The sequence below is a fragment of the Atractosteus spatula genome, chromosome 4 (genome assembly GCF_055471065.1).
Source record: "Atractosteus spatula isolate fAtrSpa1 chromosome 4, fAtrSpa1.hap1, whole genome shotgun sequence".
Classification (NCBI taxonomy): Eukaryota; Metazoa; Chordata; class Actinopteri; order Semionotiformes; family Lepisosteidae; genus Atractosteus; species Atractosteus spatula.
This window is the reverse complement of record NC_142709.1, coordinates 763,673-779,800: the sequence shown is the minus strand read 5'-3', so window position 1 is coordinate 779,800 and position 16,128 is coordinate 763,673. Positions and strand designations below refer to the sequence as shown.

Genomic DNA, 16,128 nt, shown 5'->3' with positions numbered 1-16,128 from the left:
CAAAGTGGTCCTGTCTGTAGAGTCTGATGAGCAAAATAAAGATGGTAAAGACAGCTTTAAAAGGAGAACTGAAAAACTTTTACTCTTTTTCATAATGATGGATGTTCTATGGGAGTAATGTCAACAGAAATGGAAAATTTGCTGAACCTCACCAACCCCCGCTCTTTCGCTTTTGTGTGTTTCCTCTTCCTTCAGTTGGCTAGCTGCTAGCTCAGTGTTCACAGCATTCATTTATTTAGGTCTGCTTCTAAGTACAGTTAATTTTCCAAGCAGTTTCAAGTCAAATACTTAACAGGACAGACCATTTAGAGAAAGACTTTGGCTGGGAGCCATGCAAATGAGAGCCATGTTTAAGCTGTCTGAACTACATTTTATTTTTAAGAACATCTAGGTTAAAAGAATGAACATCAAAGCAGGGACTGTTTAGCACGCAGACATACAGTTAACAAATCATAAAGCACTAGTTTAAGGAAGCAGAATTATTCAAAAAGTGCTCAATTGTTATATATTTTAGCATTGAAAATCAGCTCTAGAGAAAAGATTTTCAAAAACTGAGTCTAAAAATGGGAACACCACTAATTATAAAATACTTGAATGAGTCCTGAGGTGTGCAATATTAAAACTGAAAACCACCAGCACTATGGGAGAATTATCAGAATTTCTACACCTGTCAGCATCAAATGCAGAAATGGTTTTGCATATACCACATGCTTAACTGTCTCATTGATAGGCATCAATGTTGTCTAGCATCATATTGCAAGATGATAGTACTAAAGCTATGCAAAGCACAGAATGTTTGCTTAAAGACTTGGAAAAATTGTAATAAAGAAAAAATAATATCTCAACCATTCATGTCTTGATTATAAAAACATTATATTTGTTTATGATCTGTGAGAACACCTAAGTGACACACTATTACTGTTTTATGCTTGCTATTTTTAAAATTCAACCAAACAATTTGCATCAGTATAATATCAATATTCGCAGGAAACAGTGAGCAACCTTAAAAATCTTGTGGTTTTGGAAATGAAAACTTTCACCTGAATGTATTCTTTTTTTAAATCATTAGATAAGACGTACAGAATTTGTGGTCCTGAAGCCGTGTTTTCAGGGGAACTATTTGAAACTATCAGTTTCGCTGTGCTCCCAGGTCCCTACTACATTCATAATATTAGGCGCTTTAAGAAGAAAGCTTGTGTTACTAAGCAACGTTCCCAGCATGTCAGTAACATTGAGTTTCGGCCACTGCCTCCAACTCACAGCTGGTAGGTTTATGACAACAACACCATAATTAGGGAAATAAAAATCTCCTTATTTCAAGTTTGAAATTGTTGTAATATCTTTTAGAATAAAACATGTCTATGATGTCAAAAGAATATTTTCAAGACTGTTAAAAGACTTTTATAGGTTAAGCTGGCATTTAATAAGCAGACTAAAAAAACCCAATAATATTTAATATACTGTTCCTCTATAGTTCTGATTATATTTGATTAAATAAGTAATATGTGATAAACTGTTGAGTAATACATTAAGCCGACAAGTAATAAACTGCTTTCTGTGCCCACAGATGCATCATTTGCCAGTTTATGTCTCATGCTACATTGCCATGCTGTTTTTTTACAATATATGAAATGTCACCGAGGTCACCAAAAAAGAAAATAAAGCAAGAGTATTTTTCTTAGAATGAAACATTTACAAACACGTTACATGTTAACCATAGGGGCTGAGGGTTTGGGATGGACTGCCTATGAGATATAACGGTTTCAAGGTCATAAGTTTGTTTTCAGTGTCGGACGGCAATGATCAAATCAATTTTGCTTGTTGAAGATGAGGAGCCTAAAAGCATGTTATCTGTTGGGTCTTTGCTTCAGATTTAAAACAAAGCTATGTCAAGAAAAGTGATGGCTTTGATAAGGCCAGGCAGTCAGTAACATCGAAAGGAAGTGAATGTGAGGTATACTAGTATAAAACGGAGAGTAATTTTGTTTCCCTTGTCTTTGTGATCTTTTTTGTTTTTGTGTTACTCTGCTTGGAATAACAGAATCATTCTGCAGCCTGTGAAGCTCTCAGAGCTGCTCAAAAACAGAACCGCATTCCGGGTCCAGCTGTGCCTCTCCACAGTGCTGCAGCTTTGTAATGACTGGTATGAGACCTCTCCGGGGTCTGGGAATAATTAAGGGTATCACAGAGAGGAAAAGAGAATAGTCTAGAAAACACTGCTTACCCCTTGTTCGGATTCCAGAGGCTCTGCTTTGACTCTGACTGCCGGCATCCCGTCAAGCATTAACATTGTGTTCTAAATGGCGTCTGTGCTCTGCAAAGAAAACAAGAGGAAGGTGTAATTTATGTATTTTAAAACAACCAACATTTAAAAGACAGAAAGTGTGAGCGAATCCCCGAAAAAACTATGATTATTATCATTAGTGCATTGTTCCAGGAAAATTGTGAAATCTTTCTTCTGACCTTCTTGGCAATTGCATTATTTTATCAGGTATGCAATTACTGTGATAATTGTTTGATGGATGTTGAAAACAATTTTACATTTATAATGGCAGCCTGGAGACCTATATATGCAGCAGAGCATTTGCTGGAAGAATCTGAGTGACGTACCACACATAGGGGTACAGCAATGGCGTCTGATCAGGCAGCTGAACCCACAGTCTTCTGGTCCACTATTCCCTGCTATTGTCTTAATGTTTTGTTAAGCACAGACTATTGAAAAATCATATTAGTAGGTTCACTTTTAATAAACTAAAACACAGTAAGCTGTATGTCTCAAATGATTAACTACTTTGTATACTGTACAGGTAGTCCTCCACTTACAACGTATGTGACTTACGACCACCCGACAGCCATCCCCTTTATCTTGTTACTGTACAGTACTGTATATAATTTTCATGTCCCAGCGTTTGGTCGTAACATCTAACATTGATGATATCATCAGCCTGCGTGACACCATACTGCCGCATGTTATTGTTTGGTTGGTTAGCAAGCAAATGGCTAGCAAGCAAAAAAGTGAGTGTTCGGGCCCAGTGTGCATTCAGCTGGCTACATTGTCAGCAACCATATCACTCTGCAATCACAACTGGCAACCCACTGAAGCTAAGCAGGTGTGAGCCTGGTCATTACCTGGATGGGAGACCTGGGAAAAACTAAGGTTGCTGCTGGAAGAGGTGTTAGTGGGGCCAGCAGGGGGTGCTCACCCTGCAGTCCATGGGGGTCCTAATGCCCCAGTATAGTGAAGGGGACACTAGACTGTAAACAGGTGCCGTCCTTTGGATGAGACATAAAACCGAGGTCCTGACTCTCTGTGGTCATTAAAAATCCCAGGGCGTGTCTCGAAAAGAGTAGGGGTGTAACCCCGGCATCCTGGCCAAATTTCCCATTGGCCCTTACCAATCAGGACCTCCGAATAATACCCATGTATGAATTGACTTCATTACTCTGCTCTCCTCCCCACTGAGAGCTGATGTGTGGTGAGCGTTCTGGCGCACTATGGCTGCCGTCGCATCATCCAGGTGGGACTGCACACTGGTGGTGGTGGAGGGGAGTCCCCATTACCTGTAAAGCGCTTTGAGTGGAGTGTCCAGAAAAGTGCTCTATAAGTGTAAGTAACTATTATTATTAATTAATTATTACATTAACGGTAAGTGCAAAGCAGCACTTTTTAATTCATTTTTCATTATTTACTACTTTTAGTGTATTTCATTTTATAATTCCTACATTGTATTATTTTACTATGAGTAAAGAGTAAAATTAGTGAAAAAATGTAACCTAGCTGTATTACACAATGTAGCATTCATGCCTTAATTCTTTATGCAGCTGTATGGTTAGTGTAGTATCGCGATATACACGATCGAGATTTTTGACTTATGACGAAATCGACAGGTAGTCCTCAACTTACGACGGGGTCTACCCGTATATGAAATTCTTTAATTTGATACTTGAAATTTAATGTAAGATGTGACATTCTCTTGCTTGTCAATTCACATGCTTAATGATAATCTTGTACTGCATGTAGTGTACTAGGAAAAGCATATTATCTAAAAAATTATACAGGTGATGATACAGTAACTGTTAACCACATCTAGCCTGGGAAACAATCTGGTGCAGAAGACACAACCTTTTGAAGTGTTCACCTACTGTATGTTGCAAGTTCTGGGCTCAGATGCCTGGGTTTGTTATCTACAGGATAGTGTTTTTTTTCTGTCTGTAAAACTGTCGACCAAGAAAATGGACCCGCATATGTACTGTGTATGAGAGCAGAGAGGAGTTTTCCCTCAAATGAGACAGCACAGGAGGCCTCCCGTCGAGGGGCTGACCTCACTCTGAGCCTTGCTCAGTCTCTGTGATCTGAAGAGAGCTGAGGCCAAGGTGGTATGGCTACAGGCGCTGGAATGATGTCAGCACCTATTTTTGTCAGATAGCAAAAGCTGGATCAGCACTAAAGATGGAGAAAAACGTGAAAGAAGCAGGGTTCCAAACCTTGTCACACAGTGTAGGAGTACAATACATATGTAAAAACACAAAAGAAGAAGAACTTTAATAAAAAAAGTAATTTTTAGCTTCTCTGTAAAAACAAGCACAAAAGGCTGTTCAAAATGCTTTCAGCAAAAGCGGAAGACAAAGGGTAGGAAATATGCACCAATAACTCCAGTTCAAAAATGGAATTATTTTCTGTAGTTACACATATCTGTAGTACAGTAGTGAATGTTCTACAGAAACATGTATCATACTCTGCGCATCCAAAACAAATTTTGCAGGACAATACTAAAAGCAATGAACTACAGCTCAAAAGGATAAAGCACTTAATTGTCATAAGGGGAATAAGAAAATGGCCAAATTTCTTGTACAATGAAGCTATGAAATTACAACAAAGGTCTTAAAAATGTCTCAGGGATTACATTTCAAGTTATATTTAGAAGATTTTGTAACAGTTAACAATTTTCAAACTATTCAAAGAGGAAACAATTTCTGTCTCCAGAACATTTAGTACAGGTATATAGCCACCAAAATCATACATAAAAACAGATTTAAAAAAATTACATTTAAGATACACTACTATCAACTTTAGAATATTATGATCTAAAAAAGAAAATTACAAATATCCCAAATAATTGTACCGCTCTGTGTTTAAGGCCTATTTGTAAATAAAGGTCTGATTAATTCACATTACCTCGAAACCTAACCCTTCCCAAGTCAAGTGTTGCATTACAGTATGAAAAATATTTAAATAGTCCATTTCTGCACGAAACGGGTATGTAAATCGTGCCTGTGGTGGAAGGAGATCTACCGGGGAATCCTTGGCAGTGCCTTTCGACACACCCCAACTCCCTGCTCTGCTCAGCAGTGCGAACATCACATACAGGTCTTTGTTTAGATCAGAATGGGGGTCTGCGCCAGTATGCGAGCTGCAAAGGAGTGAGGAAAAAGAAAAAAACATCACGGCAGTGAAGCCTTCTTCAAACACGTGAACAAGACTTCACAGCCGAAACGTTATTTTTTCTTTCTCTTTTCATCGTCCAGCAGGGACAATACTTGTTCCTTTGTTTAGAGCAGTTCAGCAGCATTTACATTAAGTTGTCTGTTTTGAGGTTGAGGAAAACAATATAATAATACATCTCAAAGCACTTTGTCTCCCGAAGTCATTTTGTAGTTAGATTTTTTGTGCATCTTGCTGTCTTGGGTTTTACTGTTAAGGGGGTTGGCTGCCTGCTGTAGGGTAGGACTGTAGGACCGACCAGCCTGGCATTTCAGAAGATGTAAGCTGTGTTCTAGTCAAATACCCAGAGAGAAGCAGCTTGTTTTCTTCCCAGTGCATACAGTGCATATACAGAGAGAATATTTTTACAGCAGGTCCAGACGTACTGTAACAATAAGTCCCCCAGGCTGCTTTGCTTATGGATAAAAAAGGGTCGATGGTTCATTTTTAAGACTGGGTGCTGCTTGAATATAAAAAAGAAGAGTCTGTCTTTAGTATGAAACAGAGAGACTCACAGGAGACATATTTAATGGACTGTTGGAATCCGATTAAAAGTTAATATAGTTTTTGAAGTGATGCATCAATTTAGAGCAGATAAAATACTTTAAGCAGTTCAACAATTGAGCACCTTTGTTATATATATAGTAATAAATAGCACCTAAATACAATTACTGTTTAATTTGAAGCCTTTTCTATTTTTTATATAATTTTGTGATATGTGATATGAATTGCTTAGTGATAACATTTAACAAATACCTACTGTATAATGTAAAACATTGTTGTAGGTTCTTAAAAACAAGACAGTGGTGCCTCTCTTTGGTTGGACCTGAGATGATGTGTTTGCATTACAACCTTCAGTTTCTTCAAAATAAATCAATAATTCAGTCCACTTTCAAACTGATTTTGATAGAGACAACAATCCAAATGCAATCCCAAATGTGCAGCTGACATAACAGAAACTACAAATACATTTTCAGCACACAGCTGTGTCTTTGCAGAATAGGGCCATATGAGCTAGTTACAACATGAGCATGTTCCCCTCAGCTCAAAATGTCCTGAAGTAACCCACAGGCTTATTATTCCAGAGCAACACAGCAAGGAATGTGGGTAAAGTAAACATGTTCTGAACATCTTGATGACATTCTACTCCTGGCACTGAGACGGTACCATTATTCGTTTTCAGAAGGTGTGGAAGCCACTTATCCTGAGACGTGACAAACCCCAGCAGGGGAGGCATCCTTTTGTCAGACAGTGATCACACTCAGTTAATGAACAATTGCACACGTGGATTTAGGCCACAATGCGTAAGGAGAAAGAAAACACCTCCATATTAATTAAAAGCAGATCCAGATGTTTTGTTAAAATGTAAAAGGCAAACTAATTAAATGGTAATTGAAAAGAAAAAATTCTGTGCCACAGAATCCCAAAACTGTTTTCCAATTTTCCCATTCTTTTTTAGATGTCAAATTTATTGTTTGTACTTAAATTAGATTAACTAGCACATCTTTTGCCACTGGTCTTTGGTTCCTGGTCAACCACAACAAGCTTTCACGATATGGCTGTCTGTAGAAAAAGCCAATTGGAAAAGAATATTTCTGGAGTATAGTGGCTTGCTTCTTTAAATAGCTTTAAAAAAGCCAAAGACCAAGCATCTGCAACAACAATGGTTTCTACTATAATTTCTTAGTCAGGATCTCATCCATACTCTACAATAGCATCTGTGATCAATGTGATCTCACTGTCCTATATCTTGGAGCATCCAACAAACTATTACTGAACAGAAACCCAAAGCATCAAGCACCATCTGTGAAGTGAAAATATGTGGAGGTGAAGTAAAGACTTGTATTTGGTAAGTTTAAAAAGTATAGTTTTTAATCAGTCTTGATTTGTTGAATTGTCACTCAACAGGGACCCAGCCAGCTGAGCTAAAGGGAAATCTCCCCTCAGCCCGGCGGCTGGGGAAGGGCGGTGACGTCACCTCACTGGCAAGCCGGCTCGCACCACCTGTAATGTTGGCCGTATGCATTACATTAATAACCCAATACAAAATACAAAAGCTGACTGCCCAACAGTGCTAATGAACTATTACCGCCTCCCGTGAAATTTCACAATTCTGCCACTTTATTAAAAGTCATAAAGAGGTTGCCCACAAATTGTATTCTTTTTTTACCTCTTTCTGTACAAGTAATCAATAACTTGAAAGATGACATCATCCAATCCATTAATTTAATATAGAAAAAATGTTGAATTAAAAACCAGATACGTTGAAATAAAAATAAAGGCCCTGCGAAATGACTTGGTTGAATATAATTGTGTCCTTCTCAGATCTTGGGTTTCCACAAAGCTAACACCACCAAAATTCAGGCTCATTAGAATTTGTGAAGGGTATTCTCTTCCTGGATCTTACTAGGGAAGAGTTTACTGTGCGCTCCAGGTAATGAAAAAAATATTTGTAACATTCTCCAGAATAAAAACTGGTGGTAAAAACTGAATAGGTCTCTGTCAGGAATAAAATTATCCTGCAGCTAGGATCACACCTTTCCCCTTCTCTTAACGACAGACTAATTTTCTTCTAAATTCTTTCTATTCACTGTAGGTTTAATTACAAACCTCTCTTCACCTATCCTGACTGCACACTACCTGATTGGCCACTCTGTCTGTCCCCTGCTCCCGCCTCCCGCTCCTCCTCTCCCCCAGCTTTTGTTCTCCTGCTACATTACCTTTGCTTACTGCCCTGTCTTTCTCACACCTGAAGAAGCTCAACGGTTTTCTTTCTTCTCTTTTCAGCAGGAATAAACCTATTACTTGTTCCTTTGCAGCCCACGCGTGCTGACGCAGCTCCCCACCTGAACTACTTCAATATTTTGTAATATGCTGACCAAAATGATACACAACATTCTATGTGATGTCTTACTGATGCCTTGTACAATTTTAACATACAGTACAGTAATATTCCTTGGTGTAGATTTTAATTTTTTTGTTAAACTTAATCAAATGCCTTCTGAGAAATAATACCATACTACATTCTCTCTTTGCATACATTAATAGTTTTCCTTGTTCAATGAACTCTAATAATTCTGCAACCTTCCCTAGTAATATTGACTGCCTCCTCAATTCTACTATCATACTGATGATCCTCATTCAGTTCAAATTATTGTCCCCTGGTTCTATTTTACTTGACTTAAATTATACCATTTTTACTTAAATCAAGCATACCTTGTTGAATCTGAGGATTGGGATAACATCCATCTGAAACTTTTAATTTTCCTCTCAATACAAGTCTATGGAAGCCCGTTTCCTCCAGGGAGTAAAAAAATATGCGCTATGGTATCTCAGAATTCCGACTTAGTAACTCAGAATTGCGACTTAGTATCTCAGAATTGCGACTTAGTAACTCAGAATTCTGATTTAGTTACTCAGAATTCTGACTTTATATCTCCTAATTGCGACTTTATATCTCACATTTGCGACATCGAAATAGCCCATATTTCATTGTCTGTCCTTTTGTTATTGCAACGGATTCGGGTTCTAGGGCTTGTTAAAAAAGAAGGTCTTCTTTAGCTCAGCTGGCAAGACCTGGGTTCGAGCCAATGCAGTGAGGCACGAACTAGGGTGGGAGCGGCGAGGGCACAAGCCCTAGAACCTGAATCCGTTACAATAACAAAAGGACAGACAATGAAATATAGGCTATTTCGAAGTTGCAAATGTGAGATATAAAGTCGCAATTACAAGATATAAAGTCGGAATTCTGAGATGCTAAGTCGCAATTCTGAGTTACTAAATCAGAATTCTGAGATACCATAGCGCGTTTTTGTTTTACTCCCTGGCGGAAACGGGCTTCCATACAAGTCAGTGTCATTACAGAAGTGATTCAAAATCATATTTTCTAACGATTTCTCTTAAAACTCTTTAATATAGCTTTTACATTAAAATTTCGTATAAATCCCATCTAGTATAGTTTTTTATCTACATTAAATATGCCGGTCAACTTAAAATCTGCAGATATTCTGTTTTGACTACATTGCTTTTGTTCATCTTTAAGTTGCAGAGTTTATCACTAAACACTTACATAACCCTTACATCATAATCATTAGCTGGAAAACAGAAAATTGGTTTGGCTGAAAGCTTCTATTTATTTATCCAAGTTTAAAATAACAAGACTGCATTTTTAATATTTACTTCTGAAATGCTTAGAAACACACCAACACAAAAATCACCCCAAATCTCAAATTGAGATAATGATATTACAATCAAAACATATTCTTATGAGTATGAATTTAAAACAGGCAAATAATGCTCCCTGTTTGCATTCTAATAAGTGCTTTGTGAGTACAAGTTAAGCCAAGACAAAAAGAAACACTTTAGACATTGTGTGTTGATCACTTTATATACTGTACTTGCCTAAGAGGCACAATTTTGGAGCGCTTCCTTAGTAATTGGTCAAAGATGAGATCACAAACACAGACAGAAAACAAACAAAAATATGCAGGGCACCAAAAGCATAGCTAAAAAATCTGAACATGCAAAACGTAGTGAACATATAAAGTGTTGTGTCGCTTATGAAAGTAACAAAACCGTTATTACTCCTCAGTAATTGTCATGGCTCCTGCTCTTCAGTACTTTCTTGTATTTGCATGAAATGGGAAACAGTTTAGAAACAACTGTGGCAACAGGAGGAATGGGTGTCACACCATACTGAAAAATAAAGTGATAATTACAGTCACCTTTTTTTATTCTAAGCTGAATTAATATCATGGACTCAGGGGTAAAAAAGACAGCATAGTGTGTCGGTGCCTTGCTGCTCTGTGCTGCATCATTTTCTCCCCCCATGAGATATCTTGAAGAAGAATGTGGGCGATTCAGCTTTGAGGAGAGATGGGAGCTGATCTGCGTTTCAATTCCAAGTCGCGCGTTTGTGAGGAGATGGTCAGCATTTGCCTCCAAGTTGCAGTTTTGAACTCCCAGATGGCTATCAGTGCTGACTGAAGCAATCGCTGCTACAGTGGGATAACGTCAAGGCAAGCTGAACAAATGAGTAGCAGATCAATATGAGGTGACAGGGCTCAGAAAAAAACCTGACCTTCAGTGACCCCACAACGACCCCAGCACACAAATGATTTAAAGGATCTTCAATGACTAGTCAGTGCTGTGACACACTGTGCATTGTACCTCTCTGCGTGTGCTGGTTTTGCATTTCTTCTGGCCTTAATTTAACTCTAGTTTATTACAAAAATAACTCTTTAATATATTTGAGATTGTTCTGTAATCACTTTGTGATGAATAAATCCCCTAATAGTTCAAATAAAGAAAAAAATATTTTTATATGTACAGTAGGTCAAACTTTCTATGAATGCACTGAATGCACTGATTTCATCACACCCAAGCAAAAGTTTCTAAGTATAACATAGCTTTGTTTATGTTTATGCAATGCTTTGGGGAGTGTAGATCTTGTAGTTTGACAGATCAGCAAATTTATTGCGTGTGATTTGTTCCCAACCAGGCTGGAAGAACATTTTTGAAATTGCTATTCTACTAGAAAAATGTACAGTATAACTTCTTTGGAAAGAACTTCAAACTGGAAGTATAATTTATCTACCTACAGGTAATAATGCCACCCATCTGCCTAATTTACCAATATGTGTATTTTCACTTCCATACAACTGCACCACAGTCACTAAAATATTTATATATATTAAAAACAGAAAACGTGAGACGTTTTGGAAGAAATGAGTGTAACTGTTACTACCAGTGCACTATCACAGCCCTCAGAATACTTCACTCAACACATATTTCACTTTCTTTGGTATGCCATGATAAGTTTTTGCTCAACCTACAAGAATACCTGTAGATCATAACACACAAGTAACCTCAGACTTCATTTGTAGAGCTCACATCCAGTGAAGTCATACCTTACCTCAAATATGTTATAACAAGACACACTTCACACAACAATATGCCAAATCTAGTTCGTTTCTCAGAATTACAATTATAGTAAGGTTTAAAATAGTAATTTCCCTTTCTGAAGAGAGGATCCTTTTGTATCTTCCTACTTTTTAAAATAAAATGTCATATATTAAATATTAAGCCATGATAAGCAATCATTCATCAAATTTTTCGCAGACTTATATTTTCTTGTCATCAAAAAGCTCTGCTGCCATGCTGACTGCTTGATTGCTCCTCTGCTTCACTGGCACAAGACCTGATCTGGCTGCTGTGAACTGTAGGAATAGCAGAGAGAAAAGGCTGGGACAAAGTAGGTTAGAGGCAATGACTTGGCCAGCAAAGAATATTGCACCATTTCAGCAGTTGAGAAAAACACCAAAACCTTTAAGAGCACAAGAAAAGTAACAAATGAGGAGTCCATTTGGCCCAAATAACTTATTTGATAGTTAGTAGTTCATTGGAAGTTATCCAGCCATTTCTTGAATGAAGCCAAAGAATTGTCTTCAAGCACATGACTAGGTAGATTTTTCCATACTCCAACAATCCTGTGGAGAAAGAAGTGCCTCCTATTCTGACTTTTAAATGCACTTCCATGTAATTTCCACCTTCCACTTCTTGTTTCACCATTCAATTCGAAAAAGTTGAGTGTGTTGAGTTTGTCAGTGCCTTTGAGGATTGTAAAATACCTGTAATAATCTGCATAGGTAACTCTTTGGAAACCTTTGAAGGTTTTGAAAAAATAAAATTCAGGCACCACTCGATGTGTTTTATCCGAATGATCAAGGAGTTAATATTTCAATTTTGTCAGAGCTTAGTCTCAAACTGAACTTCTCTAAGGCTGAGAGAAACAGCTTCCTTTTAGCCTTGGCCTATGCCACAGCTCTTTAGGGCCTGCTTATATTCAGTTCCCTTTTCCTGTGCCCCTAAACACCCAAATATGACAAGTCAGCCAAATGCTAACCTCAGTACACAGCACAGTGTAAAGACCCAGAGTTTTTGTTTGTTTTTTACACAGTGCATGGGAAGTTCCCTTCTTATAAATGGTGCAAAGTAAAAATGTAAGCTATAACTAAGGAACTGAGCTTTTTGCAGCACAGACCTAAGTCAGTGTACGAGGAGCTGGCATCAAATACTTTTGCAGCCTGTTTTAGCTAGACAGCATATTTTAGAACTTGCCATGGGGTGCATAAGAAAATCATGACATGAGATGAAAAATACTATCTGTATTTCTGATATTGTGTACTTATGACTTTACACTGGATAACCTTTAAAGTCTGTCACAAAAATGTTGAGATACACTAGGGTTTTTTATGGTGTTTTCCACCCTAATGATCTCCACCTTACAGAATTCAATGACTTAATTGTTCTGTGCACCCCCACTACCATAGCAGCCCTGTGATTAAATAGCCCTGCTGTGCAACCGAGATATTTAAATTTACATTCAACTAAAAAACTAAAAAAGAGTGCCACCACCCACATGCAGCACTAACACTGGCACTGCTTAACAAGACAACTCTTCAACAATCACTGTTCTACTGTCTTTTTTAAAGCAATCGTCTCTGAAAAATAAAAGGCCTTGTTGACATTAATATCTTAAATGCTCATCTTAACCAAATGAAACATGGGTTTTGAAAGAACTCGCAACATTTGTATTTTCACATGCCTAAGTCTGTTGAAGTAAGGCAGATGTTGTGTTGAGTTTTCCTTGCAATAAAAAGTGCTACTCTAGTTAGATGGATTTTGGACAGAGTTTTTGTTTAATCTTTTTTGGCGCACAGTGAATTACTTCAGACTTTCCATTTCATAAGGCACATTTTCCTTGGCATGCAGATCAGCCAAAGACTTTGGATCCTATCAGGACATTTTTGAATCATGCTCAAGAGAGATGAAATATTTCAGAACCAGAGAGGAATCACAGGGGGTATCTCTTGATGTCTGAACTGGAATTCAATTGACAAATTCAATCAGAATGTTCCTATTCCAAGTCTTGGTACCAACAGAAAATTGTGTGGTGGAGTAAATTTCACTTTGTCTATAACCAGGATTACTTTATAACTCCCACCTTGATTGCAAATTCCAAATCCAACAATTCATGTGGGTTTTCCATTAGGAAGAGACAAGAGCCATCATTTGAATTCATATATTTTGGTGAATGAGTCAACATTTTGATTTAATCTGGGTTTATCTCTAAATGCAGAAAAATGTTTTAGCATATCCTAACCAGTAACAGTAACCTCATTAAAACAATTTGTCTCTTTTTGAAAAGTATTTGAAGTAATTATCGATTTAGATGTAGAAAGCTAGGCTTTTTCATGGGCAATAAATCTAAGGATGCCTCAATTATATTTCTTCTCATAATCACTCTGTATTGGTGAATTTCTACATAATTTTAGAGTTTTTGGATTTATAGAAAAAAATATGGATAGAAATTACACATTTACAGAACATAATTAGTGAGCAATTAATCTGTGGCTATATTTAATGTACTTTTATTTAAAACATTACAATTCAATTTGTAATATTAACAAATTGCTATCAAAATATTTATAAATAAATACTGACATGTTCAATGTCAACTTGTTAAACACAAAACCAACTAAAAACAAGTAAATTACTACACTGGAAAAGATAGTGGGAAAGAGAAACAGAGAAGAGAACAACTCAATTTTACTGGATTCTCAGAAGAATATCAATGTTAAGTTTCCTTTTTTAGACCACAGAATCAGGTATCATTTTGTGCCCTCAGAAATGCCTTGTCTGACATCTACTTTGCTGCTATGAAATAGTATTTGTCATTCTTAACGTTTATCAAAACACAAAACAATATCCTGAAAGTCTTATGATAGAAAAAAAAGATAGAAATTAAAACAATAAGCTTAACAGTTTACAAGACCAAACTGATAACTCAAATTTTTAAAAAAAATGAGAAAAAAGATTCAAGCAACAAATAAAAACACACCTAAGATAAAACAGATTTTCCTGAATGCTGCCTTTCCAGTTTCTGCACTTTAATTACTTCTGACACTTCCAGGAACTACAGTAAATCAGTTTGCATGATTTTCTGAAACAGTGATCTCAAAATTTATAGTTGATAATAAATATGTGCCTCATAATAAGGAAAAATATATTTTACTAGAAGAACAGAAGGTGGCAAAGTATTCAATATTATGGATGACAATGAATTTATGCAACTTCCCTGTAACAGTGTATCGATCTACTTTGAGTGCATTACAAGAGAGTGATAGGGAAAAAAAAAATTTCCCTCAGTTCTAAATCAATTTTCAGAACTTTCAGCATAGAAACTTTATAAAAGGAACTTTTCATTTCTAAATATACAAAATACTGTATTCTAATTACTGTCTAATTTTTACTGTATATAATCCATGTAGATCCGTCTTTCTTGGAAATGCTGTACCTCCCAGATTTGTTGCTTTGTATGTTCTTTGCTTCAGTAATTCTTAATAATGCTCAGGTCTTCTATGCGCATCATTAACAGCTCAGCAACAACTTGAGAAGCTCCTGATTAGATTCAGAATGGTTTCGAATTTCCCATTGAGTCCACTGACGAGTAACTGTGGATTAATGGTTGAGGGGTTTTGTTCAGAGCATATCCTTCTAGAAAGGCTTTGCAGATGTTCATCCAGATTCAGATAGGTCCAAGATGAGGATGATGGGGTGATTGGCAGATTGTTCCAGATTCAGGTGCCAAAAGCTACACTTCGATGCAGAATAAGGTCTTTCTGAATATATCTCAAGTATAATTGGACAAATAATAAAATCCAAGTAACAAACCCAAAGAAAGTCTACACAATCTTGACTGACATGTTTCCAACTTCCTGACAAATCATCTATTAAAATGTTTTATGATTTTTATTTAAAATGTACAATGAACGGCTTTGCACACTGATTAACATGCGTACATATGCTATACATTTGGGTCCTTGGGCAGCAGACATCTCCACAGGAACTACCTGGACCAAAGTCTTCTACATCAGCTTCCAGATCAGTAGCCACAACTTGGCTATGGGAGCCTTCATCATTTTGGTTGCAAATTATTTTCATATACTGTAGTATAAATAAATCCCAATATCTGAATATATACCTTGTTGGTACTATTTGTGTAACATTTAATGAAATTAATGGCACCAATCAAGCTTCATCTGAAAACATTTATTCCATGCTGGAAAGAGAAGTAAAGAAACACAACTTTTCGGCTGTGGAGCCTTCTTCGAGTGAGAAGAAGAATGCTACACAGCTGAAACGTTATGTTTCTTTTCTTCTCTTTTCAGCATGAAATAAACCCCTATTTGTTCCTTTGCAGCCTACGCATGCTGACGCTGCTGTCTACTTGAACTACTTCATCTGAAAACATGTATGTGACAACGATCACAATGTAAAGTGTGAGTTACATAATAGATTACAGTTAATCCTGAAATAACTTTTCTTTTTAAAATGTACTTGATATAGTGCAGAAGTTAACTGGTGACCCCAGGGATCTGTACCGTGTGTTCAAAATATCAGGTTGCTGCTTGTGCAATGTTGCCCAATGTTTGAAGATTGACTCAAGTCTTTAGAGAATTAATTTAATCAAGCACAATTCCTAATGTAAATAGAAAGGAAAGCCCAAGTATTCATCTGTATTAAGGTCACAGTTTCAAGAACAGGAACCAAGAACAGTGGTGGGGCAACTCAATGTGATAAGG

General features: G+C 37.0%; 1 protein-coding gene across 2 annotated transcripts in view; it reads right to left on the bottom strand.

Annotated features, from left to right (window-relative positions):
• klf12b (Kruppel like factor 12b) overlaps positions 1-16,128 on the bottom strand; it is an 81,994-nt gene that overhangs the window by 54,037 nt on the left and 11,829 nt on the right. For both annotated transcript variants that reach the window (XM_088913963.1, XM_088913962.1), the window contains exon 2: positions 2,225-2,314. In XM_088913963.1, coding sequence (XP_088770089.1) covers positions 2,225-2,290 — 66 coding nt within the window. In that variant the 5' untranslated portion in view covers positions 2,291-2,314. The remainder of the gene's footprint in view (positions 1-2,224; positions 2,315-16,128) is intronic.